Below are 27659 nucleotides of genomic sequence, written 5' to 3'. Positions count from 1 at the left end.
CAAGACCTTATGTGTCCTTATTCTATGTTCACAGTGGCGTTCACAGTGGCGTAGCTTTCGTGTCAGCATCGGAGCGGGGACACGTATGAAGTGAGGGTCTGGAGGTGAGCATCAATCACTTTATTTCCTGCATTCTGATCCATATTTGTGCATCAATTTTTGCCGTTTCTGTTCTGTAATTTTGTCAGAATATAAGTCCTCTGCTACGTTAACATTTTTATTGGGAAGGGGACAGACGCACATGTCCTAAATTTTGATGGGAACGTGTACCCTGCATCCTTTGTTCTCTCATGATGAATTTCTCTGTTAGTGACACTTTGTTGTCACAACAAACACACTTGGACTGATCAGCTTTAGTTATACACTGTGTTTGTTCATAGCTGCACTGACCTCAGGGTGGAGAGATGCCACTCATAACTGCTGGGGCCCTTCTTCTGTTAGTTAAACCACTCACAAAGCCATGTTAGTTCAGCCACTTTGCCTCTGACAGAGAAGGGCCCCACTCTCTGTATTGAGTTTCTCCAGTGTGCATGTGTGTGTTTTGGTGAGGGTCTCTGAATTAGTAACAGACAGTCGCTCTGCAAACAAAAGCAAGACATTCAGCAAGGGAAGGGTGGGAAACAAAGCACAAGAATGCCAGCCAGGGTGCAACAGGGTCTCTAGGAGACAGACTAAGGGGGAGAGAGCATTGCAAACATTCACCAGCAGAGCTGCATGTGACTGTTATGTCTTCCATCTCACATTCTTTACATCTACACTTTGATAGTAAACCTGCCTGTTGTCAGAAATCTCTCACATTCTGGTAGATTCTCTATCTCTATCAGGCTGCCTCATGCAGACCGTACAAAGGCACACACACACACATTTTACGCATGACTTCCCAGAACTCACGCACCTCCCCAACCCTGCTGTCAGATCTACTCAATGTCTCCTTTCATCCCTTCACCTGCAGGGTCCCTCTTTGATAACTTTATATTATCTCGGTCTGCTTAAAGACCCTACCTGGGGTGAGGCCCCTCTTTCATACCTGCTGTTTTAAAGCCACCGTTTCCGCAGGTTTGTGCTGTATCAGACGAAGGGAACAGTGATTAAGGGTTAAGCCTAACCCAACATGCACAGCAGCTCTTTCATCTTCTGCCACAGTGTGCAATTTGGATGCCGCACAGCGGCAGACACGCGAGGTAAGTACATCGTAAAACGCAGCAACAGGTCTGCATGGCGATACTGACAATGTGTTATTATAATTAACGCGGACACACGCTGCTTTCCATTAGAGCACACTCCGCTGCAGATCATCATATGCGCTCTGAGAGCCTGTCCTGAAATGCACAAAGTTTGGGAAACATGGCTATATCTCTATAAACCGGCCGGTAAACAACCATCAAACTTATCGTAACAGTCATGCCAACCACAAAAGTAAACTCCATCCCACAAATTGCATCTACTGCACCCCTGTTTGTGCGTCTCTCACCAAATCGCGATGCGCTCCTTCGGGTACTCCAGCCTCTCGATGCAGCCCAGGTAATGTGGCAGGCTGTGCGCTGCGTTGCGAGCCACGATGGCGATCATAACCTTTGGCTTCAGCAGGGCAGACTCGGGCTTCATCTGCTCCTGCACCAGCGTCACCAGCTCCGACACGCCGCCGGGCACCACAGCGGCCAGTAGCGCCAACAGCACACCGACTCCCACGGCCCCGACCGCCCGCATCTTCGCTTCCAGATTCCGCCGTGAACCGTCCGACCTTGGACCCGGAGTCCAGAGACTGAGCGAGAGAGTAGTGTTGGTGAGTGAGCAAGGGAAGGAGTGAGCCACGGTGGGAGGGGGAGAGAGGAAGGAAGGTAAAGGAGGGGGATAGGCTGGGTGGAGGGCTTCCTACCCCTTTTACCCCTCCTACACCCCTGCTGATGGCTGCTGCTGCTGTTAGAGTGGAGCTTCCTCTCCACTAATAATAAACTGTGTAAACATAATAAAATCAAAAATGGCTCATAACACATTAACCAATATTTAAATTTATACTGGCTGATACATGGGTGTTTCTGTTTGTACTTTAATTCAAAATGTGTCAACAAGATGTGGTAGAAGGACACCATGTTCCAAATCATTACCCATGATGCCTGTCTGCAACCTGTTGGTCCATGTCTGTTCCTCCTCCTCAGTTCTACCACTTCCTGCATGTTTCTTTCCTTTTCCAATGCCTTCGCCCGTGACAGACTTCTTGGATGCTGCAGAGCACCATGAAGTCATCATCTCTGACATCAACATTCAGCCAGACTGCTGCACCTATTAATGTGTTTTTAATAGAAGCTTATGTGCCCTACAAAACTGTACAGTAGCAAAAGTTTTTATGAATTTCATTAACGGGTAACATTTTTAATTTAACCTTAAGAATGTGAGGTACATTATAGTGTAGTATATTCTTATTAATACTAGCTAGGGGATGGGTTACATTAAAGCAGTGATGCTCAGCTTACAGCCCACGAGCCAAGTCTGGCCTGCAGTAGGGTGCCAGATGGCCCCCCTACCACTTCCTAATTCACAATGAAAATAAACTGACTCACACTGGGGATTGTTTTTTGTACTTTAAATGTAGATAAAGTGCCAGAGTGCTTTAAAAACAAAACAAAAAAAACATTAACATAGAGCTTGTTTATTAAAAAAAAAATAGTATAGGGAGGATGCCCTGGACCCCTTCAGAGGTCTGACCCAGGCCCTATATGTTCTCAAATCCTAGAAATGCTCCTGCGTACACCTAACCTGTGCAGAGCTGCTGCAATTGGCCCCTGGCTTCCTGTCATTTTGCAAAAGCAGCGCCTCCAACATCCGGAGGGAGCTCAGAGCAGAGCCGCTGCTCCTTCATGTCAAAGGGGTCAGTTGAGGTAGTTCGGGCATCTGATCAGGATGCCTCCTGGGCGCATCCCGCTGGAGGTGTTTCCGGCATGTCCCACTGGTAGACAGGGCAGACCCAAGACATGCTGGAGGGATTACATATCTCATCTGGCCTTGGAACGCCTTGGGGTCCCTCAGGAGGAGCTGGAAAGTGTTGCTGGCGAGAGGGATATTTTGGGGTGTGACCCGGCCTCGGATAAGTGGATGAAAATGGATGGATGGATAGATGGGTGGATGGCGCCTCGGCAAAGCAAGTTGAGAATCCCTGCAATAAGGTGTGACCCAAAAAGGAATGAATAGTGCAGGCGACACAAAAGAGGGAGTTGCATTATATGAAATTGTACAAAAACAAAATACACAAAGACAACATTCATTACTGTCAACAGAAAACCTCCAAATTTGGTGATTTTGCATTTTGCCTTCCTCTAAATAAACCATTTAGAAACCCGCTGGATTATCTTAAAACAACAACAAAAACATTGTCACAAAGCTCAAAACCGAGCCTGTGAAACGTTGTGGAGATGCATTGTTTTCACAGGACAGTGACAACATGATTTTCCTTAATTAAAGGGATGTTTTTGGTATCTTTTACTCAAATAACTTTGTTTTTTGGGTTGACAGCAAAATCTAAAATATGGAGAAATACTGGAAATTGTAACAAACCAAGACAAGTGAGACAATTAAAAAGAAAGATATAAAAGAAAGGTAAAAGGTAAAAAAAACAAAAAACAAAACATGCAGACAGAAAACATAAGGTACATTTCACGTCTTCAAGTATGCATGAATTCACATGAACACACTATCTGCGAAAGAAGCTTTCCGAGGACAATGTTTAACTCTCAGTGGCATTAAACACTAAACACTCACAGTACCTAAACACGTCATCTTACTAGAGTATGACAGAAGAAAATGTGCCAAACCAATATGACACAAACATTTAACTAAAGTTGCGCCAAAACACTTCAGAGGCTTTCCAAACTTTCCACAGCATCAGACATTTGCTGTAAATAAGCTGTACTGCTAGAGTCCATAGGAAACTGTCAGACAAATATATACCTCCAGCTCCAAAAGTTGGCATCCATTATCTTATAATATCATACTACATGTTCTTATATGATTACAGTAACCCTTAGGTAACCTTTTTTGATTATAGTGCAGTCACAACACAGACAGACGGGCAAAGCCAGCTTACTTCTGTCCCTGTCTCGACTCGATGTGTTTATTTAAGCTAGGATCTCTGCCACTTGGTAATGTTTTCCCTCCCAGTTGAGGTAATGAGAGTACTCTGCCATGTTCTTCGTTGTTGGATGCTCTTAGTCACTGCAGAGGAGAGACGGACAGAGAGGAGAGTGGTGATTTCCATCTGTGCGGGTAATCCATGAGCTCCCTCTAGTGCTTTCCCAGATACAGTTAGGATGTTTAAAAAAATAAAATCTTCCCACACACACACTTGCCCAAACCTGAACCCCCAGACACTGAAAATGCACAAAAAACTTTGCCCAGGGAACATTTTCTGACCCTGTAAACATGCAGTCAAGCTTTTATTCCTGCACACAGCTGTTTGAAACAAAGGTCATAGATCAGGATCATCAGCAGTCTAGCTGACAGGAGGGCTCTGCCCGTGTTGAGATCTGCTCAGACGCACATAAACAGTAACTTCTGGGGTCAAACTCTGGTCCAACCGGACTGTAAATGTTTAGCCTTCAAGCTGAAATAAAAGGAAAACGACCAAACTTAAACTTTACCTCTTGTGTTAGTCACTCTGCACATCTCTAAAAAACAGCCTCACCCCGTTGGCCCGGTGTCAGGCTTCAACACCAGGGCAGTCCACGATACATTTTCATTATTCAAATGGCTCGTGCACTCCCTCTTCTGTCATAGAAAAACATCTAGTTTGTAATTTTGGTTGCCTACTTGACATGCAGCCATTTGTCCCTGTGTAACTGAAGTATGGATGACAGATTGACCAGAACTGTATCATTTTTTTAAAGTTATGTTTGGGATAAATTAAAGACTGCCAGGCTTTTGGGTTTGTTAAGCTGTGGTTGCAGGGAAAGCGTAGCTATACGCTTTAAATAGCAGGGTAAATCCTTTATAACTAGGTTCAATAAATAGAAAACTATGTCACACAGAAAACTCCAGGATAAATATGTACCATATGCTGTAATTTTTTTGTAAAAGTAGGCATGAAAAAATGTAGACAGCTAAAAGGACTGTGGCACTTCTTCATGAGGTTAATTTAAAAGAGACAGATGGTGAGCTCACGCTGTTTTCTGCTGTAACATTATGGAAAGTTAATAAACATAAACACACAGCTATGAGCCTCAAACATGAGATATTATAGGCACAGCACATAAAATTGTAGTTTTACACAGCAGTCTGCTGAGGCTCAGTGGAAACAAGTGATTTGAGGAGAGGAAAAGCCTGCACTCTCGTTGTAATTCCATTGAGCTGATTTATGTGTGAGTGTGTCTAAGTGTGTGTGTGTGTGTCTGGGTGGGTGGTTTTGGACTTCATGCCTCCTTCAGGGCTGTCAGGGTGATGTACTGCTCTAATAGATAGTGCTTGATCATGCAGAGAGCTCTCTGAAGGAGCCCCCGTGCATGCGCATAATATGTGCCAGCGTCAAGGAGACGCTGGAACCAGCAGATGGTGCTCTTGTTTTATCCTTGGAGAGTCCTCCTCTCTATTTCTCACACTCACACATTCAGTCAAGCATACACACTCCCTTGTCTTTTGGGGACTTGGGTCCAGACAGTGTGAGAGAAAGACACTCATCCTGGTCAGATGATTGAGATGACTGTGTCACTAAATAACTCCTGACACTGCTGCACAGCCACAGTCTCCTCAGCACCACTGGGCTCAAGTCACCAGGCTTGCTCCGGGCGCTGACTGCTGCTTGCTCAGCTAATGTGAATTTGGCAGACTGCAGTAAAACACAATACAAGTGCAGAACCATAAAGCATTCAGGCTCTCTCGTGATCCATTTCAATACTCTGCTGGTCACTTCAGGGATGCAGGGAATTCACAAACAATCTCCAATATTGTCACATTGTGCTCTCCACATTGATTAGATGCATCCAGACAGTTGCATAATTGTTCATAGATAAAATATGGTGTGTGTACACTGTTCAATTAGCTTCCTGGGATTTAAGTAGGTCATTTCTTGTGGATGTGTGGCATGAATGCAAATGCATTCAATTCTACCTTCCTAAAGCCTTGGCCTCCCCCTCATGTGATTTGCTTCTTTGCCAAGGTAATCCAGAGTATGGATCTGCATGGAGAGGCTTTACATACAAATGGATGGGGAGCAGAGAAAGAGCAGCAGCTGGGCCGACTTTAGAGACACAAGAATATACTGTAGTTCTTGTGCTAATAGATGAATGAAAAATCTATACTTCTCCACACTGAGAGAGAGCAAGATGGTTACATGGCCTGGCTGCCACATTTCTAAATGAATGTGTGCAGAGCTACAAGAGGTAGATTACTCCAAAGTGGGTATTAGGCAGCGAGGAACTGCTGGAGAGAGTTAACACACCAAGCAAAGGCCTGCTGGGCATCCAGGCAGGGATCCATCCCTTTGCCTCTCAGAGTTGACTCACACTCTCTACGTGGGCAACGTTTACATGTAAACACACACACACACACACACACTCGTTTAAAACTGCTGTAAAAGAGAACCATTTTTTCCCATCATTATATAAACCTGCCAGTATAAAAGAAGTAACACAAGCCTTTTTGATTCATGAAATTGAAATCTCACCAAAACTTTGAGTGTGTTAGATATTAGATTGCCACAATTTTGTTAATTCAGCTGTTTCACCAACCAGCCAGGAACATTTTACTGCTCCTACTTGGTGCAGTTTCGCTCTTACAGCACATTTACACACACACAAACATTATTTCTTAGCAAAACTTGCATGTAGTTCAGTTTTATTTGTCTCCAAGTCTCTTTTCCTCTCACTTTTTGTACTTTTTTGTTGTGCTTGTTGATGTCTGTTGTACCTCACAAGCAGTGTTGGGAGTAACTAGCTACCTGCAGTTACATGTAATTACAGTTACTGTGAAAAAAAAAAAAATTAAATGACATGCACTAATCAACATGTTGATGATTACAAAGGGGTTACATCCGAATATATTCTTGTATGTAGAATGCAATATTCATTCTGTTGCTGTGCATCTTCTCCCCATGCAGAGAACCTTCTTTTGGCATAGCCTGTTTCCAGATGTTTGCAGCTTTATTGCCTAGTTTAAAACATTTATTGGAAAAGTAATCAAATGTAACAAGTTACATCACTTTGATGAAGTAATTAAAATAGTTACATTACTTATTACACTTATACTCTGAGAACATAACTCCTATTTTATCTTCTCTTCACTGGCTCCCAATAAAACAAAGAATTTTAAAATACTTCTCATTGTGTTTAAATGTTTTAATGGTTCCCCTTAGATCATCAAATAAAGGTTTACCCATTGTATCTAAAATCAACTCTCAATCAGCTCATGGTGCTTTTAGTCATTATGGTCCTACTCTCTGCAATTCTCTTCCACGTGAACGATGGTCTGCTACAACAGTGTTCTCTTCTAAAAGCTGTTTCGGCTCTATGTGTTCTGTGCTGCTGTCCCTTTTCCCTCCACTGTAGATCTGCCCAGGTGTGCTGCATTAGCTAACGAGGTGCATTGCACTTGGCATGGAGGAAGTGCTTAAGAGCTCCTGTGCCAGCAGCAGAGGAGAGAAGCCTCTGGTGTGGAGACTGCTGGTCCTGCTGCCTCTCAGGGTGGGATTTTTGTTGTCTTGTTTGCTTATTTATTTGTCAATAGATCCCATGGATTTGAGTTTTTTAAAGATGTCTTATGTGGTTATTTTGGGTCAGTGGTGGTATTTTGTTCGCCCCATGGGGCTGCCAAAAGATGGGAATTTGTGGGGAGAAAAAGCATCTTAAAATCTTTAAAGATTTTTGCACAGAGAAGACATCCACACCAATGTTTTTCCATTCATTTTGATGGTTTTATAGCTCCAGTACCTCCACTTTGTCTGAGGTGCTGGACACTGCTCACTGTCTGGGTGAGCAATGTTTTTTTTTCTCAAACTTGTGGGAACAACCAAAAAGTGACGTAAAAATCAAACCACAATGGGTGCACTCTGGTTATTTGGATTACAGTCACACTTATCTGTGGCTAAAGCTAAATTACTGTATTTTTCCGGCCAGTCTAGACTGGTTAAATACGTATTAAAACTAAAAAATCTATTTTAATGCTCATCATCTTAGTAACTGAGTTTGCTTTACCACATATTGTAAGTAAGAACGTAAATAAATCTTATCATAATGAGGAAGAAACAGTAAAAACATGGAGAATATATCCCTAAAAAAGCATACAATTCAAACTCCCAACCATTTTCTCTTGTCTTCACTGCATGGTTTTGATGTGTGGCACTGGATGCCTTATGCAAGCTGCAAGATTCGTGCTGAAAGGCCCAATCTGTGATCCAAATATAAACATAAGGGCCATTCCAGCAGCACAATCCAAAACACAGGAACCTGTTATCACCTCCAGTTTGATTGGCAGGTCTTTTAATATATCGCTTAACACCAGGCACCAACTAAATCCAAGTTATTTGTGTTTCAGAAGCCGCAAACGCTGCAGAGATATTCTTATTCATGCCAAACAAACAACTGATGTTTCATCATTGAGACAAATTTTCAGTTATGAATGTGAATTTGGCTCAGATTTATTTAAGGATTTGGACTTTAATCACACCAGCAGCCAAGAACATGTTGTACCCTAATAAGGACTCTCACACTTTGGGCTGTAATTCACTCACACACACACACACACACACACACACACACACAAAGCAGGGAGGAGTGGGCTCTTTATTGGTACTTACGTCAGGGTGGAAAGAACATTTTCTTGCCTATATTCCTGTCTGAGGTTAACGGGCAACATCCGTCTCTTCCTGGCTCTCTCCCTCCCACATTCTCACTCTCCCAACTCCCTCGTTTTAATTTCTCGCTCTTCCCTCGCCCACCTTTCTCTCCCCCTCTCTCTCTCTCTCTGTCTGCCTCCCAACACACATTTATTTCTCTGTGTGGGGGGAGCCTCGCTGCGAGCATTGGCCCACAGGGATCCTTTCACCGTGGTGATGTGCACAGTGGCTGCTGATTGTAACCTTATGTGCCCCTGCAAGTGAGTCATGCGAGGTAAGGAAGGAGTGTGTGTGTGCGTGTGTGTTATGTGTTGGAGAGAGACAGTTGGGTGCAGCTATTAAAGAAACAACCAGACTACTGAGCGTTCCTTTCATGATGTGGTAATCAAGTTTACCGCTGACACTCACTCAGAGCATGATGGCGTCCAGTCCCACAGGGTGCACATTAGGCCAAGCCTTGGGGCAGATATCGATCCAGCACTGTTGGATTTTATATACTACGTTTTATAACACATCACGCAGTTATTTGTGATGAGAAAGTTGCTCAGTTGTTGGCAGTATTATCACGCAATTCATTTTTGTAGGGACAAATCATCAGTGTCATTATTTATTATGATGGATTACCATTATTATTTATTGCTCTATAATGAGTTTCTCCATGTTTGATTGAATGTTGCCAATTGGATATTGAATTCACTGAGGAAGCTTTTTCTGATTTCTGTTGATATCTTATTTCCCTGCACGCACACTCTCATAAAGAGCCATAAAACAATAAATTATTACTAATAATAACCCACAAGTTCCTCTGTTACATGTTTTGTTGTGTTTATAATTCTCGATTATTAGTTTAAACCTGCAATAACTTATTTTTTGGTCACTTGGAGGATTGATTATTATTATTAACATATTGTTTGCCAACATGCAGTTTACACATCAAACAGATACAAAACAACAGGGAGGGAAATATCTGGCTATTTCACTGCTAAATGCTCCACTATGTTTGACATAGTGGAGCTTGAACCCAACAGAGCAGTTGTGGGCCTGCTTTGGTGAAAATGAAAGTGACAACAGGTGCAATGGAGAGACAAAAGCAAGACACCCCCCCAAAAGGAATGGTTTTACATATGGTGGCCACAGACAGTTCCTCTCTCCTTATCCTTCCTGGCTGATTCTTCTCTAGTTTTGTGTTCTGCTAGTGTCCTTGTCACTACTGGTAGCATGAGGTGGTACCTGCAGCCCAATCAGGCTGCAAAGGTAGTCCAGCTCCTCCAGGATGGCACATGTGTGGTCGCAAGAAGGTTTGCTGTCTCTCCCAACACAGTCTCAGAAGCAGGAAGAGATACCTGGAGACCGGCCATTGCACGACGAGAGCTGGACAGGGCTGTAGACGGGCATGAACCCAGCAGCAGGACTGGTATCTGCTCCTTTAGGCGAGGAGGAGCAGGAGGAGCACTGCAAGAGCCCTACAAAATGACCTCCAGCAGGCTACTGGTGTGCATGTTTCTGACCAAACTGTCAGAAACAGACTCCATGAGGGTGGCATGAGGGCCCAACGTCCTCTAGTGGGACCTGTGCTCACAGCTGGGTTGGCATTCACCAGAGAACACCAGAATAGGCAGGTCCCGCATTGGTGCCACGTTCACTTCACAGATGAGAGCAGGTTCACGCTGAGCAAAGAGTCTGGAGATGCGGTGGTGAACGTTATGCTGCCTGGTAAATCATCCAGCATGATTGGTTTGGTGGTGGGTCAGTGATGGTCTAGGGAGGCATATCCTTGGAGGGTTGCACAGACCTCCATGTCATAGCCAATGGTGCCCTGACTGCTGTTATAGGTACCAGGATGAAATCCTCAGAGTGACTGTCAGACCTTACGCTGGTGCAGCAGGCCCTGGGTTCCTCCTGGTGCAGGACAACACCCGGCCTCATGTGACCCAAGTGTGTAGGCAGTTCCTGGATGACAAAGGCATTGATGCCACTGACTGGCCCTCTTGTTCTCCTGAAATCCAACTGTGCACCTATGGGATGTTATGTATCAGGGCATCTGACACCGCCAAGTACCTCCACAGACTGTCCTGTAGCTCACTGATGCTCTGATCCAGGTCTGGGAGGAGACACCATCCGCCGACTCACCAGGAGCATGCCCAGACATTTTTGGGAGTGTACTGAGGCACGCAGGGGCCATACACACTACTGAGTCACATTATGAGTCGTCGTGATAAAATTCATTCAAGTTGGATCAGGATCAGCCTGATTTGAATTTTTTACTTTGATATTTGGTGTGATTTTGAATCCAGCCCTCAGTGGGTTGATGATTTTGGTTTCAACTGGCCGTTGTTACATGATTTTGTCCTCAACTAATTATACAATGTACATCAGTAAAGATTTTCAACTTAGATAATTTGCTCATTGAAATCTGATGTGTGATTTAAATGTTCCCTTAATTTTTCTGAGCAGTGTACTTCACAGCTAGCTCATCGCAAACATAGCAATTTTGTCGGGACTTCCGCTTCCAGGCTCAGGAGCTAAGGGGGCTGATAGTGGACTGACTTTTAGATTAAGGTGGGCGAGTCACGTAGCTCCTCCAGCTGCAGTTATACCCACTCAGGGACAGATGGAATTGCAAATGGAAAGCGAAGCTTAAAGGAAACCAAACTAAACACGAATGGTGTCATTATCCTACATCTATTAAACTGTCCAATCAACATTTACTTCACTATGATAAATTAAAGCAAAAATAATGTCCATTTTCAGTTGCATATAAAAATGTTGGTTAGTGCAGCTTTAATTAGTTTTATTTTCAGAATTATTGTAGTTTAAAGTGAGACAATGAACATATTGCCCACCAGACTGCAGTACTGATATTCTGCCAGCAGGTGGCATAACGCTGTCTTGGTGCTGTGAGTCAATCTGCTCTGACTGCACGGCTTTAGGCAGCATGACCACAGGAAAATAGACTGACATCACACTCCACAGTACACTGCCAGCGTGACGGCGCTCCATTACTCAGCTATACACACTCACACACACACTAAGATGCCACGCGCATTAAGAGCTTCTTCGTTTTTATTTTTAATAGAAAAAAAGTATTCAAAATAATACAACAGGAAGTATCCGGTAAAGATGACAACAAAAAAATGTGATCAGGTCTGTGTCTACACGGCAACCACGAATCCTCCCCTTGAGCTCAGCCCCGATGTTCTGCTTAAGTGCCAGAGTGTGTATGGATGTGTGTGTGTGTGTGTGAACACTGAATCAAAGCAGAAACAGAGCTTTACAGAATACCTCTGATTGATGCACATGACAGTCTGCTGGTGAAATGAAAGGGATACAGTGTGTGTGTGTGTGTGTGTGTGTGTGTGTGGTTTATATGTACATGCTGGGTCGTGTTGGAATGAGCGTGTGCTACGATATGTACAATAAAAGACTGTGTGTGTGTGTGTGTGTGTTTCAGATAGGATCTGCAGTGGCATGGTATATGAAGGAGGATGGATCGGGTTGAGACACAGATGCTCTGAATTAACGCGGCTTCAGTCTGCTTGCTGTGGTGACGAGGAGGATAATGACATTGATGAAGATGATGATGATACACTACGAAGGAAGCCAAGAGTAAAACAATCTGAAGAAAAGAACATTTGAAAAGGGGGAAAAATAACTGAACGAGTGTCTGTGGAACAGAATAAAAAAGAAACAAAAAAAAAAGGTCCTTGACTTCAGAAGGCAGGAGGAGTTTAGAGTTTCTAAATCACCGGCTCGCTCCCTAAACTTTCTTATTAAAATATCACAAATTTATCACTCTTTCGTCCCGCACCCGCCCTCACCCATTCTCTCAGTCCCTCATGGCCCAGACCGGCCTGGCTGTAGGTAGGCAGGCCATAAAGTTCAGTGTGGATCCTGGTGGTGTTACGTAACTCCTCTGCCTTCACCATCTTCTCCTCCCTGCACTTCCTGTCTTCTTGTGTCTCTCAGTCCTCCACACACCCACCGAAACATTTGTCCTTACTGGGCTTCCATATTTGGGAGTTCCTTTGTCCAATTGCAGGGGTTGAATATTCAGGATCGGACCATGGAGGTGCAGACGGATAGACACAGAGGGACAGATGGAGGAATGAGGGGCTGCTGCTGTCCTTCTTGAGGAGATTACTCTGTTTGACCGACTGTGTCCTTTTTCATCACGTCCTCCTCCATCTCTCCCTCCTTTCGTCTGTCTGTCCCTTCATCGCTCCGCCACCTCCATCTGTCCGCTCAGGGGCCTGAAGGGGTGAGGAGCTAAGAGAGGAGGGCTGGAGTCTCTGAGGAAAGTGTTCTTTATCCCATTCTCTCTCTCTCTCTGTCTCTTTCTCACTTCTCTCACTCTTTCTCTTTCGATTAAAATACTATCTTTGCCATACGTTCAAAAACACACACATGCTCATACCAACATGTACAGTGTCCCGTCACATCAACGCCTCACTGGTAAAACACTGATTCAACTCTGTCTCTCTCTCTCTCAGGCACACATAAGCACACACATACGCATTCACACACACACACTGTGAGGCTCTCTGTGGGGCTGAATCATGGGGGCCTCTGTGCTATGTCCCATCTTCCTCCTCCTCCTCCTCCGAACAGTAGTCTCGCCCCTGCAAAGAAAGGGATTACAGAGAATATGAGATGTGCATAATTTTCATGTTTTTTTTTCTACTCTGGCTAAGTACACTCAGTAATAACCTACTTTAAATGACTCCCTCTGAACCGTCTGCATGCAGCAAAGCCCCCAACGCACCTGTTACTCAAGTCACGTTTAAACAAACCCTCATCTATTCACAGGTACTGGCATAGAAAATACTGTGTGAGGCAGTTAAGTGCTGACAGGTGGGCAGTTACGTTGTTTTGTTTCTTCCATCATGATGAGGAGCTAACTCAGCTGCCTTCATTTCCTCTCCAGAGTTTGCCTAACAGCTCGTCTAACTCTACACGCTGTATGGATTTAAATAAGGATATAAAACACGGGCTGCCTCAGTGGCACACTGCAAATCAGTGGTGGAAAGTAACAAAGAGCATTTCAAAAAAGTGCGGTGCCTAAATACTTCTTTGAGCCTCTTAACTGCTGCATTTCAATTTGATGGATCTTTACACATTTAATTCACCAAATTTCAAATGAAAATATTTTCCACACATTTGAGACACACTGGATTCTCCAGTAGATTTATCTGACAGCTATAGTTAGAAGTTACTTTGCAAATTAGAGCTGAAAGGATTGTCAAGTAACCAATTGTTGATTAAGTAATCTGCAACAGTTCAGAGGACTAATGAGTTGTTTTTTAAGCACAATGCCAAACACTATTGTAACTATTTTTTCATACCTTCATATCTCCCTGACATTTCACAAGAGAAGACGGTACATAACGGTATTTGAGTTAAAAACAACAACAAAAACGTAAACACTGATGGTGATATTAGTCGTTGTAGTATGTATGTCATTGTCTAGCCTACAAAGTTGTGTTTCTAATATGCACCTGGCCTACTTAGTCTTACTGGGTTTAAATACTTATGGCCCATAGAATATGGAATAGATAGGAAACAAGTGCCCTTCTTCTTGGAGGACCTGATGACACTTGTTGCTGCGGTTGATACCGACCCATTGTCAGGCAGAATGAAGATCATGTGTTGAATAACATCATGTGGCTAATGAATTGCTTCTGTAGTCGACGAATGTCATCTCAATATAAAGTTATATATGGCAATACTCTAAAGCAAGGGCCAAGGCTTTTTTTTTTTTTTTTACTAGTCCTGTAACGTTATCCCCACCACTCACAGTCGCCATCAGCTCAGCTGCCTGTTCCACCAGTAAAGATTGACCTCTGGTGGCATACGCTCTGCACTACAATACATCACTTCAATACAGCATCTCCATATCAGTTCAATATAAAGAGGAGTATCTGTGTTTTTGAAGGTGCTGAAAAAAATACCTGTGGAATTTCAAAATATCCTGGTAAACTGTAATACCTTGATATCGCCTAAGCCAACCAGCTCATCGCTAACTTTGTCTGTCTGCTGTTTGATGCTGAGAAAGTAGCGTACTCTGGGTTCATCACAGCTTTTATGCTGAACAGACGAGAAGCTATGCTAATGAGAGCTGTGAGAGTGAACTTAAATCAACAAGTTGCGGGAAAGAAAACCAGAATAATGAGCTGCAAGGTGCTAAAATACGGTCCATCGAGCAATCAATCACTGTAGGATCATTAATATGGTCAACCTGTTTTACAGCATACATAATCATTTCATTCACCGTTAATACAAAAATATTTACATATATATAAATTTTGAATGCAGGACTTTTACCTCCAGAAATAACCGGTTATTTCTACACTGTGATATTGCTACATTCACTCAAGTTACAGAACCTGAGTTTGTCTCCCACCGCTGCAGAAAACACCCTCGCTTGTTTCAAGGCAGGCTTGAAAAATGAAATGCATCACACCAAAGCTGAATCCAGCCATTACACACCATCATTTCACTTTGCAACCTCATCTACAGTCAGAAACAACTGGTGTGATTCAAGTGGCAGACTTAAGAGTAGTGAGTGCTCATCATCACTGCAGTGATGACCTGCTCCTCCTCCCCCTCACACATGTGGAGCCGAGTGCTGAGCTCGTACGCAGAGTGACAATGTGGACTAATGGATGTTGTTGCTGTACAGCCTGTCTCTTTAAATGTTAAGACCCAGCTGTTTCTTTAAACGCTCAGGGACCCAGTTCGTGCCCCCCCGAAAACACGCACACACACAGCCCCCCCTCACCTTCTCAATCTTCTCATCCAGCATCCTGAAAAATTCCTGCTGGCTCTCTGACGTGTGAATACTGAGAGAGAAGGAAAGAGAAGAAAAATGGAAAAGCGAGAAGGAGGGGGAGAGGAAGTTGGAGGATGGAGACGAGGAGGAGAAGGGAGGCAACAAATACATCATGAGAATTTTCCATTACACCCCCCACACAGCACAAACACAAACACACACGCACACGCACACGCACACGCACACGCACACACACACAATCCCCACTGCAGTGTGAGAAAGGCTGTGGAGGAATTTAAATAATTATTTTATAAAGTATTAACCCAGTCTTTCATCCAAAGGCTAAATACTGTGCAGCCACCAACAACCAATATGTTTGCATATACACACACACACACACACACACACACACACACACACACACACACACACACACACACACACACACAGAGTCTCAGATGATCCAAGAGGCAGCATTACAAAAACCAGACACAAAATATCATTACAACACGTTACGGATACATTAAATATCCGTTTTCGTTGGAACTCCTTTCTGTGGAAGAAGCAGTCCCTATGAAAACTGTTCACAGTGAGCTGGAAAAACAAACTCACCACAAAGTCTATTAGCTTTCCATTATATCACACGATCCTCCTTAGCAGATAAAGTGTGACAATGACTACATTTACATATAAAAAATCAAGTAAATTTTATTTGTGCAGCATATTTTATACACAGGTAAACTCAATGTGTATGAAAACATTAAGAAAAGCAATAAACAAAATGAGACAGATAACATATTACACTAATATTCCTGTTAGAGCTGTGCATACTCCGATTAACGTGTCCTAACATGTCGTTTATCGCAGATTATTATGGATTATTTATTATTTATGTTTACTGTATGGTGCTATTGTTTCATTCTCAAGGTCTGTGTTTTACTTATTGTATTATTTATAGGTTAAAAGGGCTGAGAGAGAGCCAAGGCAAAGAGTATGTCATTACACTGAATGTACACTGTACTTTTTAATGTATATGACATTATGACAGCTTGAAGGTAAATATGGAAAAGTAGAACGACTGTCGCTTGTACGAGGATTTTTTCCACCAGTGGCAGACTTATTCGACCATTCAAACACAGCCCCCCTCTTTCATTCCTTCGACCACATTCTTGAGGCGGTCAGTATTACAATATTTACACATATCCAAGAACCTGTTGATATCAAAGTCTTTCACAAAAGTTTGTGAAAGACTTTAAAAGTAGGTGTGTTTCTCCTTCTGACCAGAAATGTGGGCTTTTCTTTGGGCATGCATCTCTACAGTTCAATTCAATTTTATTTATAAAGCCCAATATCACAAATCACAGTTTGCCTCAGAGGGCTTTACAGCATACAACATCCCTCTGTCCTTTGGACCTCACAGCGGATAAGGAAAAACTCCCCCCAAAAAGACTCTTTAACATGGGGGAAAAAAGCAGCCTTGCAAACTGTTTGCAAGTCTGGAATAATCTTCCTCTTTCCTTGAGATCTGTCACTTCTTTCCGCTGCTTCAGTACTTCATGTTTTCAAAATGTTATACTGTAAACTGCTACGTGACTATCAAGGCCATGGTATCCAATTTTAATTTTCCTGTACGACAGCTGAGGGCAGGGGGTGTGGGTGGGTGGGAGATGGTGAGCAAGCTGTCTGTATTTGTGTATTTGTTGTGTTTGTTTGTTATTGAATGCAGTTTTTGTCTGTGTTTGTGTTTGAGGACCCCCTTATAAATGAGATGCTACAGCTCAAGGGGCTATCCTTTCAATAAATTCAAATTCAAGTCAGTTCATGAAGTGCGGTAAAAAGCCCAATTAAAATGCATATTCTGAATGCGCTGTATACACTCTTGAAGAATGCTCCTCAAATCAAAATAATAGCGGCATATCCTGCATGACAGAATCAGAAAATGCTTCATTTGGAATAAGGTCTGATTTGGAATACGACCGGTATCAAATTCAGAATACTATCATGCTGGTAATAACAGTGGAATATTAGTGTGCATGTAAACGTACTTAGACATGCTGCTGCTAAAAATGTCATATAGAACTACCTGATTAAAACTATTTGTCAGGCTACCGCTACATGCAAGTGAGAAAAGGTGTGGGGGGGTTTTTGTGTGTAATTTGGACGAACTGACCCTTTAACAATATTTGCATCAAGTGTATAAGTTACTGAAGCTGTCCATAATAAACAGATCATATATCAGACGTTTATTTCAGTGTGCAGACTGCTGCTGGCTACTTACTTAGACTTGATGTTTGTTGAAGACACCTCTTTCTGCTGTTTCCCCCTGTACTGCACATTACTCTTCTCCTGAAAGGCACACATACATAGACACGTACACAAACACACACACACAGACAAACACATACCCCATTAGGTTTCATTATCAGCTGATAAAACAGGCAAAAAACAAACAACTCCTATCAGCAAACAGCCACACCACTGAAAGCACACGTCAAACCCGTGTTATTAAATTACGTCCTCACCCTGCTGGCACCGCACAACAGCCATAGGACATCACATACAGGTATGATGTATGTGGGTCTAATAAAACTGTTATATATCAACTCTGATTAATGTTGTTCTACAGTGGCCTGCACCTCTCACCACTCACTGTGCATGTGTGTGAATTCCACTTTGAGAGGAAACACCTACAGTAATGACAAGTTGTTGGAAACAAATACTGGTCTAACCACATGTTGTGGCTGAGCTGGAGGTTACCTGGCTGCTATAAAAATGTGGTGAGAGCCTTCCAGAAACTCAGCTAAATGATGTACCATGCGTCCTATTTTAAAACAAGACTATGCATGCATGTTAGGGCCATAGTAGGTTAAAATAAAATAAAATATAGAGCCTGGGGAGGGGGTAATATTCTGAGAAAAAGATCCGAAATTTTAAAATAATGTTGTTAAATTAAGAGGGAAAACACTCTAAGATTAAAGTGTTAAATTTATATTTAAAAAAAAGTACAAATTAAAAAAAACAAAACAACAACAACTAAAAAAGTATGTGAGATTATAAAGTAACACATTTCAGAGAAAAAACTCAGAAATATTTTAGGTTAAAGTCATAAATTTATCAGAAATATGCCTTCAGAGCTGTCTGCCAAAAGATCAGATGATGTAGTTTAATGAGGAGCAACGAGTTCAACACAGGGAAGAAGCTGTAGCCGATGAATGAGTCAAGCACTGGGCTCGCACCGGAGTTCATGTCCTGTGTGAGTCAACATTGGCTTATTAGTTTCAGACTTAGTTGACTCATTGTTATCATTTTTTGGATGTATAAAGCTGCTGAATGCACACTGTGTATGTAAACTTTAGCAGAACAGCTGAATAAGCCCGAAAGCACTGGGTGGACAGATAACGTCTCAAACGACAGCACAACTTTAATTTTGGAATTATTTTCGAACCATAAGGGGACGCCTTAACTGGATTTGAAGCAACGGTCATTCAATGTTTACTGGGATTCTCTGTGTGCCAGTGGCATCTGTGGCGTGATGAAGTTGATCCAATCTTGCTAAGTGAAGCAATGTGGTTCCTTGACCAAAAAATTACTATTTTTCCAGGTTTTTTTCTCATAAATTTTAGACTTTAACTTAAGAGAATCTCTGACTGTTTTCTCACAAAAGTACGACTCTATAATCTCAGAAACTTCTACTTTTTTTCTCATAAATTTACAACTTTGATCTCAGAAATTTTTCTTTTTCCCTCAAAATATGACGCATCTCCCTGGGCTCTGTGTTTTTTGTTTTTTCACCTACAAAGGCCCTAATACGCCGTCGTTCAAGACAACAGCCGTTAAAACCTATTTATACAGTTCAAAAAATGTGTTTCCTTCGCAATTACACAAGTCAAGCTGTGTGTTTGTCGTCTCAGGAGACATTAACAGGAAAACACTCATGTTACCTCATGTCTTTATCATTTTTGGATTTTATTTCTAACCAATGGGCTAACAGATCTGCTAACATGCTTTTGCATGTGGCCGTCATCAGAGTTTAACTCAAGCAGCATCTTATCTGATTTCTTCACATGAAATCTCTGCTCTTCCAGTGCTGCTTCAAGTTTCAGAGGATAGGGGAATGAGAAGTCTCCACTCCTGGCTGTGGTCCGTAACTGTGATAAGGCCAGTTTTTGAGCTGCAGTGATATAAATTAGTGGCAGTGTGACACTGCTTCTGTTTTTTAATCAGGATTTATAGCTGCACTGGTTATTGTTTCACTACTTGACAGGATGCCAGGGAGACTGACCCGATTTACTAAATCAGCAAATGGCCTCCCTGACTTCACTCTACCGCACTTTTCAGCCATTTAATAAGTTGATAAGGGTGTAAATATTCACAAGCTTTATAAATTGGAGGGTAAATGTGCGAGATAGTGAGGTTTAGAGGGTTGTTATTACAAAAGACGACTTCTTCACTGACTATATAACATTTCTTTCCACTGTGGAAGACCACTGTTTTTGCAGGAAGGGAGTCAAACCAGCCAAGCGATCAGCCCCCACATTCCACACACGCCGGCATGTTGTCTCTACCTGTGTGTGAGGCACCTCTGTGTGTTTTTGCAAATGTGCGAGAGACAATAAGTGTGTATGTGTTGGCTGTCTGAGGCTGACGGGAGGCTGCCTTTGGACACAAACACGAGGCTGTTCGCTTGAGCTGATAAACTGTCAGGAAAAGGTCTGAGTCTGTGTGTGGATGACGGGCTGTCAGCGGATGTGTATGTGTGTGTCTCTCACCAGGTTCTCCTGGTTGCGTGCATTCACCCGATTTTCATCCCCTCTCATGTACTTCACCTCCTCCACTCCCTTCATCTTGTATTCATCTGAGGAGAGAGTGGAGCAAAAAGAGAAAGAGAGGCATGATTAAAGGAGGGAGAGAAAGAGAGGCAGGAGAGAATCGGCTTCACTGTACTCGCACTGCATTATGTCGACATTACCAATGACTACACCATTGATTTTACTTACAATTTGCTCAAGGTAATCTGATAACCACAACCTGATACAGTGTTTTAGAAAGCGGACATGGCAGCTGAGGTATAAGTGGGAGGATGCTAGTCATCTCCTTTCCATTTTAGTTTCAGCAACTCATCTGAAGAAAGCAAAAACAGCAACAGCGGAAGGGAATACACGTGTATGTGTAAAGTAAGAGAGGGGACAGAAGAGACAAGAGGAAGGAAAAAAGAAAACAGGGAACAGATAAGAAGGAGAAAGCTGGAGGGGATTAAAGATCAGTCGAACAGCTTCTACGCTACATGGACAGCTTAGACAGTTAAGACAGTTAAGACAAGCTCGGTGGAGAGAATGTAACACTTCCTCAAAACTGCTCAGCAATGTGCATCCTTAAATCACTGCTAGAGGTAGAACTCAGGGCAATAAACCTGAATGTGTTGAATTACCAGCATTGTGCATCGCTTATTCATACTGCAATTTTTAATACACCGTTTGGATTAATAATAGATGCAACAACCTGAGGTTCAACAAATCTGTCTGTCCACAGTCGAGGATCTCTAATTGGGTACATTGTGTTAGTCAGAACAAATATACATAAAGTCAGTAAGAAAGAGAAATTAAAACCATGCACTGATGCATTAAAAAGCAATTATTTTACATTTACAGCTATGAAAATGATTGAAAAAAATGACTGTGATATAGATTTAAGATCATATTGTGCAGCCCAGGTGAGCATAGAAGTAATTTAACATCAATCAATCAACACCACATTCATTTTGAGACATTTAATTAAAATGGAACGAGTCTCTGTCTGTATGTCTATCCTTGGATTTTGAGCACCTTTCTTTTTGTGACACTCTCAGTCTGTGAACCTTTTTTATGGCTGTCCAGCCCAGTTGTATCGGTGTGCAGTTATCTCCTCCGCCATCCTTTCTTGGTTGTCCATTGTACTGATCAGCGATGTAACTTTCGGAATGAACACCCTTGTTCCTCAAAATAGCCTGGTCCAAAACAGCTTGCTGTTTGCAGTTGACATAAATACTCCCAAGGAAGAACAGTGTTGAGTGTGAAGTTGTTTTGGAAGGTGGGCGGGTCTTGGGAAAGCTGCAAGCAGCACTACCACAGGTCAAGCAGTAGACCAGGTCTAAACAGGCACTGCACAAGTTACAGCATGATTTGGAGCCTCTGTTGACCTCAACACTGCATTCTGCAGTTCAACCAGGTTGAAATGACAGTGACATTTGTGCTGTATAAGGGCTTGTTACTAACTGCAGGGTGTCTGCAGGTTATCAGACACTTGAATTTAAGGCTCTTTAAGACCTTTTCAAGATGATTTTTAACCCAATTTTTACCTTTTTTTTTTTTCCATATAAACGTTAGTAGTATATGTGTTCCAGTGCAGAATAAGGTTTAAGTAGGAATGGGATTATTAGTGTGAGTTAGGTTAATCTACATTTCAAAAACGGGTAAGTGCAAATGTAAAGTAACAATACAGTATTAGGTTCTATGGTAGGTTTAAAGATTTGTAATATCAGAAATGTGGACTTTCACACTGACGAGTTTGACTCATTTTGACAAAATTAAAAGATGGATTAATCAAATTAGATCACATGTTTGTGGCAATTACGACCTCACAAATTCAAATTTATGACCATTTAATGACTTTAAATGCCTAATATTTACAGATTTGAAGACTTTTTAAGGACCTGCAGACACCCTGAACTTATGTCAACGATCTACTTTTTAATTTTTTTTTTTTTTTTACAATTAACCAATGAATCATTCAGCGTAAAAAAATGACAGAAAATTGTGAAAGATGTCCATCACAAGTTCCACAAGCCCCATTTCAATATTATTAATTGATTAATCGCTCTCAAACAAAAATACCAAACACTCCCTCAGCTCTTTGTCTTATGTGACTGTGAACTCAACATTACGTTTCAGACTGGACAGAAAAATGGATTTGAAGATGTAATTTGCACATTTTTTGCATATATTATCAACCAAGTGATCAACTGAACAGATCAAGTATTGTACATGACTGATAGCTGCTTTCTATTTACTAACTGATTAATGAACTACCCTCCTTCACTCATTCACCACACCCATGTGATATACACTCCATAGTTTGCTCTATAATGAGAATTAAATTGAGATTTGTTACATGAATATCATCATTTTGTGATATGTACGTGTAGTTTTGCACAAGTTTCATTTTCACATCTACCAAATATGACACACTGATTGCAGGATTGTGAGTAAATGTAGTGTAAATATTATGGACAATCATTTTTTTGGCTCCACAATGTAAAATTTTGACAACACTACACAAAAAATTCACTCAATAATGTGCAAATGAAATGGCACAAAGTTAATGTGTCGTATTAAATGGAGCATTGGGGTTCAGAAAAAGACCTGAAACAGGAAGAGGAACCCCCACTAGTGCTGATACCACACAATATACAACAATGTCACCATAACTCTGACAGTGATGTGAGATGATATGACGTCTAGAAACATACAGCACCTTTACCTACGCCCAAACCCCACCTGACCTTGAGCAGAACAATACAAGCACACAGGCATTTCTGCTGACTACCTGCTTGTTGGACATTTCACTGATAAAGCAGCCAAGATGCTGATATAAACACACACATACACACACATACACACATACTTCTTGGCCTTATCTGTAGCACACTTTGTATTTTGCCCTCCCTCTATCAGCAGTCTGCCTGTCTGTCTCTGTATCCATATGTCTGTCTGTGCCACTTTGTACCCAGCTGAGGGGTTCAGCCCTCTCTCTGCTCTGCTGCTCACAAAGCACCTGGCTCACCCGCGTTGTCGAGTGTGTGTTTGCTCCTGTGTGTGTTTCTACATCTTACATGTGCGTCACTGTGGAGCCAAACGTGGCCTGCCTTTGTCAGATAAACGCTGCAGATTTAAGAGAAAGAGAAGGAGAGATGAGAGAAACAAATGCTGACTACTTTTCTGCTGTTCTGTTTGTTTCAGGAATGTAAACGAGTCGGAGCAAAGCGGCTCCTGTCTGAACATGCCGACACAGACAAACGGTTTTATAACACTACACAGGCTCACCAAACTAAGATCTGCTCTGTAAACATGCGGCACATACGGTGCTGCAGAAGGAAACAGAATTAAGAGCCCTCTCCTCTGCTCCACTGCGTATTACAGGAGCAAGCCGCATCAATTTCAAGCCGTATAATCCGTACCTTAAGGTGGATACAGATGAATAGGCCGGGGTAAAATTAGCTGCTGCTACGTAAATAAATTTAAACGGACATTTTCAGGCAGCAATGGAGAAAAAAGTCATTTGATAATTTGGGTGAGCTGCAGCCTGACGGGTTAAACTGGCTGAATGTTCTGCTCCTCTTACGGGAGAGTCACTGAGCTTAATGTGACGGGTATAGATAGATCAAAGTGACCCAGCTTACACCAATCAAGACTCATCACATCACAGACTTTGCTTCAGTTTAGATAGGAGTGAAAACTGGTCATGCCGTGCCAGTAGTATGTGTTAGTGTGTGCGGCAGTCATTGTCACAAGAAATGACAAGGGTGTTTCGTCACGCCGAAGCCGGGCTCGCTTCGGGAGAGCGAGGGGAGGGGAACCGTCAGAGAGGGGAAGATGAAAGGGAAGAACTATTTTGAGAAGCCGTGATTTTGTGATGTGGACATCTTTCTCATCCCTGATTAGAGACCGGAGCTTGGCGTTGACCTTAAGGTACAAACAGTCAGCGCGCGTGCACAAGGGCGTGTGCACAAGCATGTTTCTATTTCAGATAACGCTGCGTCTTTGAATCAGCCCGTTTGTCATTTTATGCAAGTGTGGCATTTGTATGGGTGTGACTCATTTAAATAGCCATCTTCATGTGTGTGTGCGTGTGTGTGTGTGTGTGTGTGTGTGTGTGTTTCAGTGTGTATTTGTGTGTCTGCTTTAACAGCTCTAGCTGGCCTGACTGTCCTGTGGCTATGTCACTCTGTCCTTCCTGCTGTGTGTCCTCCCTCTCGGCCACTCTGGCTCCAGGCCATCACCGGCCTGGCCATGACATTTACACCTGAACATGAAGACTCATCTCCAACACACACACACACACACACACAAAATCATACCCATCGAGGGGGAATCAGTTTACAGAGAAATAGAAATACTGAGCATAATATTCTCAAGAGAAATAAATGTCATGGCTTTTGCTGGCGGGGAACAAATGATGAAAAGCAGGAACAGAATGTCTCCTCTGATCTGTGACTGTAGTGCTGACTGTAAGCAAATAGGAAAACAATGAAATTAACTTGCCTGCGTGACAATAGGTAACTCCTCAATAAGCCGACGACCTTTGACAACAACCGACTCATTTATAGACATGTGATACACAATTAAATAATCAGATTAAATAACAATTGGACTTTTGGTTCCTACTGGCAGAACATTCACACATCTGTCACCATCAGATTCCTTTTCTAGGGACTATAATATATATAAATAATACATCAGGAGTATAATGATACAACAATCTGGACTGATTAATTAATTAAATGATCATCTCTTCAATATCATCGATGCAAAGTGAAAACATCGATACATGTCATCTTTAAGATGTGCCTTTATTTTGAAATTTCCATGGCACGTCTGTGTAACCCAGGGCACAACGATAAGGTCTGCCTCAATGCCCGGGGCAAGTAAAATGCCACGTCATGCTGGTAAATCTAGCAGCTCATGTCTGATTTTTTTCCCCCTGGAGCTAAAGATGGAAGCAGCTAAGATGTGAACCATCCCGCTTCCTTCCCATTTCTGTTGAGAGCTGCACATTCACAGTACTGATCGGGCATTTAGGAGAAAATGGCAGCGGGTAAAGACAATGTTCATGAGCTGAGGCACAAGCATGCGTTTAAATTATCCTGGAAACAGGAGTTTAGCTGGGTGGCGTGAGAGGATGTGGGCAAAATTCAAACAATGCATTGTGCAGTTTGCTGCAAGTCTGAGAACAAAGCGATTAAAACTTTACAATATGACAATTAACCTTAGTCTTGGCCATGTTATTTAATAACTGCTAATAAATTAAACAACTAGGAGCTTGTAAAAATTGATTTGTTTTAGAAGATTTCTGACCCACTTGCTCGGCCAGGCAAAATAAAAATGAACATTGAAGCCTGTAACCATTTTTGTCGAAGCACACCTCCTACCTAAACATTAAAACAGTGAATGAGGCAGGCAGATAAACTGCCAAGATAAAGACAATCAAGATATTTACTGATAACATCTCATATTTTTTGAATTTTTAAAATTAAATCAAATGAAAATCACATTGTGATATCAGCAAATATTGTATCGCTGTCCAAAGAATTAATATAACATCGTATCGTGATGTAACTAGATAGTATAGTGATTCACACTTCTGCACACATAGTGTATGAACCAACTTCAGCCTAATGTCATCGAAGTCAGTGAATTACTATATTTGTATGATGTAGTAGGCTACGTTGAGATCATGGATGTATTAAGAGAACTGGATACAGCGTTAGAGGTGGGGACCTGTTCATTTCTTTGAAAGTTGCTCAGTGGCGCATAAAGACAAAAAAAGCATGATTGTCACAGTAGGAAATTACCCTGACCTTCTGCATTGTGGGGCCCATTGAGCCCACAGAAGACTTTCAGTTGCAGAGCGGCTACTTCACCCTCTTGAATAACAATAAACTAATTTAATTGTGCGGCTCTTCCAGACTTTCTAAATGTTATCAGACAGAGGCGATCAAATTCTGATAGTGAAACAAGTCATTTTGTGGGGGTTGTTATGCTCAAAAAAATGCATCCACTGATTTACAGATGTCTCTATCACTATGTAAATCTATGGGAAAAAGTCTATTTGGGCCCCATGGCATCACATGACAGATCCGGAGGTTGCAATTCCACGACAGGCCTCTGTGTAAAATTGGCTTTTGAAGCTCAGCAACGTTCCTGGGAGGTTGGATTAGACAGATTGGTTTCCTGATATATCAGACTCATACATGATCACATGATGATTGTCTAAATGCTGAGAGCAGTCTGAGGGAGCCAAAAAGATATTGTCATGTCTGAAAATAATCAAATTTAATGTCTGAAGAAAGACTGGATTGTGTAAATGTCTGAGGCCAACTGGAACTTCTTAAAAACATCAAAGGCAGAGACTCGTCCTGCAGATTATATGAAGACTGATGTCTGTGCTTTGATAGTGACAAGGTCATGAATAGAGGATGTTAGCGTGGATTTACTAGATTTTGATTAACCTCAACAAGCCACAGATGTCAGGTGTTCAGGGCACACGTATCACAAAACAAACCAAACTCACAACAAAATAAACTGGATGGATCAGAAAACAGTTTCACCTGATGGATTATTGCTATAACACAGAAACAGACACACTTTATATGCTGGGTTCACAGTAACATGCACTAATTCAAATCAAGTGAGGGAATTGAAATCATACTCATGCACACATGCACGTATAGATGTGCATGCCCACATTCATTTAAGTGTGCATCTGTAATGCAATGTGTATGTGCAGTAGCTGTGAATACATTTGTGAATGTCTGCAATGTCAGTCCTCTGCTCTGACTAAAGCTGGTGCATGTTTTTAATCAAGTGCATATATCTGACCTTTATTTAACAAGAGCTAATCCACTGAGCGTGAATGTTCTTTTTCAGAGCCGCCCTGCTCCCCAGTCACACCTGGAAGCTCCCCAGTGCAACCACAGTTAACCTCAGTTAACCACTGAGCAGCTCGACTGGAGCCGCCGAGCAGCCTTGTTAAAGGGTATTTCAACAGTGATAATGAGGGACGTGCAACTGCTGCTCTTTCACCTTTTACTGGCATATCTATCCTGCCAGCCCGGGGATTGAACCGCCGACCTTGAGGTCACCGGCGTGCTACTCTATTTCTGTGTACTGCCCTGAAGAGGAATTGTTTTCATCTCTACACGCTGCGCACAGAAACTGTACTTGTTGCGAGCTGCCGTTGTCTGAAGAGGAGGAAGAGAGAATTCTCTGAAATGTGTCGGCACAAAAAGTTCATTCAAGGATGTAGCTGCTCTCTTGAATT

At 42.2% G+C, this 27659-nt stretch overlaps 2 protein-coding genes across 3 annotated transcripts in view; both read right to left on the bottom strand.

Annotated features, from left to right (window-relative positions):
• colgalt2b (collagen beta(1-O)galactosyltransferase 2b) overlaps nucleotides 1-1815 on the bottom strand; it is a 31842-nt gene extending 30027 nt beyond the window's left edge. Inside the window, exon 1 of the mRNA XM_050055259.1 lies at nucleotides 1472-1815. Coding sequence (XP_049911216.1) covers nucleotides 1472-1707 — 236 coding nt within the window. The 5' untranslated portion in view covers nucleotides 1708-1815. The remainder of the gene's footprint in view (nucleotides 1-1471) is intronic.
• Nucleotides 1816-11860: 10045 nt separating this feature from the next.
• Nucleotides 11861-27659, bottom strand: part of zgc:92140 (uncharacterized protein LOC447854 homolog) — a 37830-nt gene continuing 22031 nt past the window's right edge. For both annotated transcript variants that reach the window (XM_050055195.1, XM_050055196.1), the window contains exons 3-6: nucleotides 20354-20439; nucleotides 17863-17930; nucleotides 15594-15654; nucleotides 11861-13434 (exon numbers count right to left, since the gene is read on the bottom strand). In XM_050055195.1, coding sequence (XP_049911152.1) covers nucleotides 13387-13434; nucleotides 15594-15654; nucleotides 17863-17930; nucleotides 20354-20439 — 263 coding nt within the window. In that variant the 3' untranslated portion in view covers nucleotides 11861-13386. The remainder of the gene's footprint in view (nucleotides 13435-15593; nucleotides 15655-17862; nucleotides 17931-20353; nucleotides 20440-27659) is intronic.

This window comes from Epinephelus moara, chromosome 10, assembly GCF_006386435.1.
Source record: "Epinephelus moara isolate mb chromosome 10, YSFRI_EMoa_1.0, whole genome shotgun sequence".
In the NCBI taxonomy this organism is placed as follows: domain Eukaryota; kingdom Metazoa; phylum Chordata; class Actinopteri; order Perciformes; family Serranidae; genus Epinephelus; species Epinephelus moara.
This window is presented reverse-complemented; position numbering and strand designations above follow the sequence as displayed.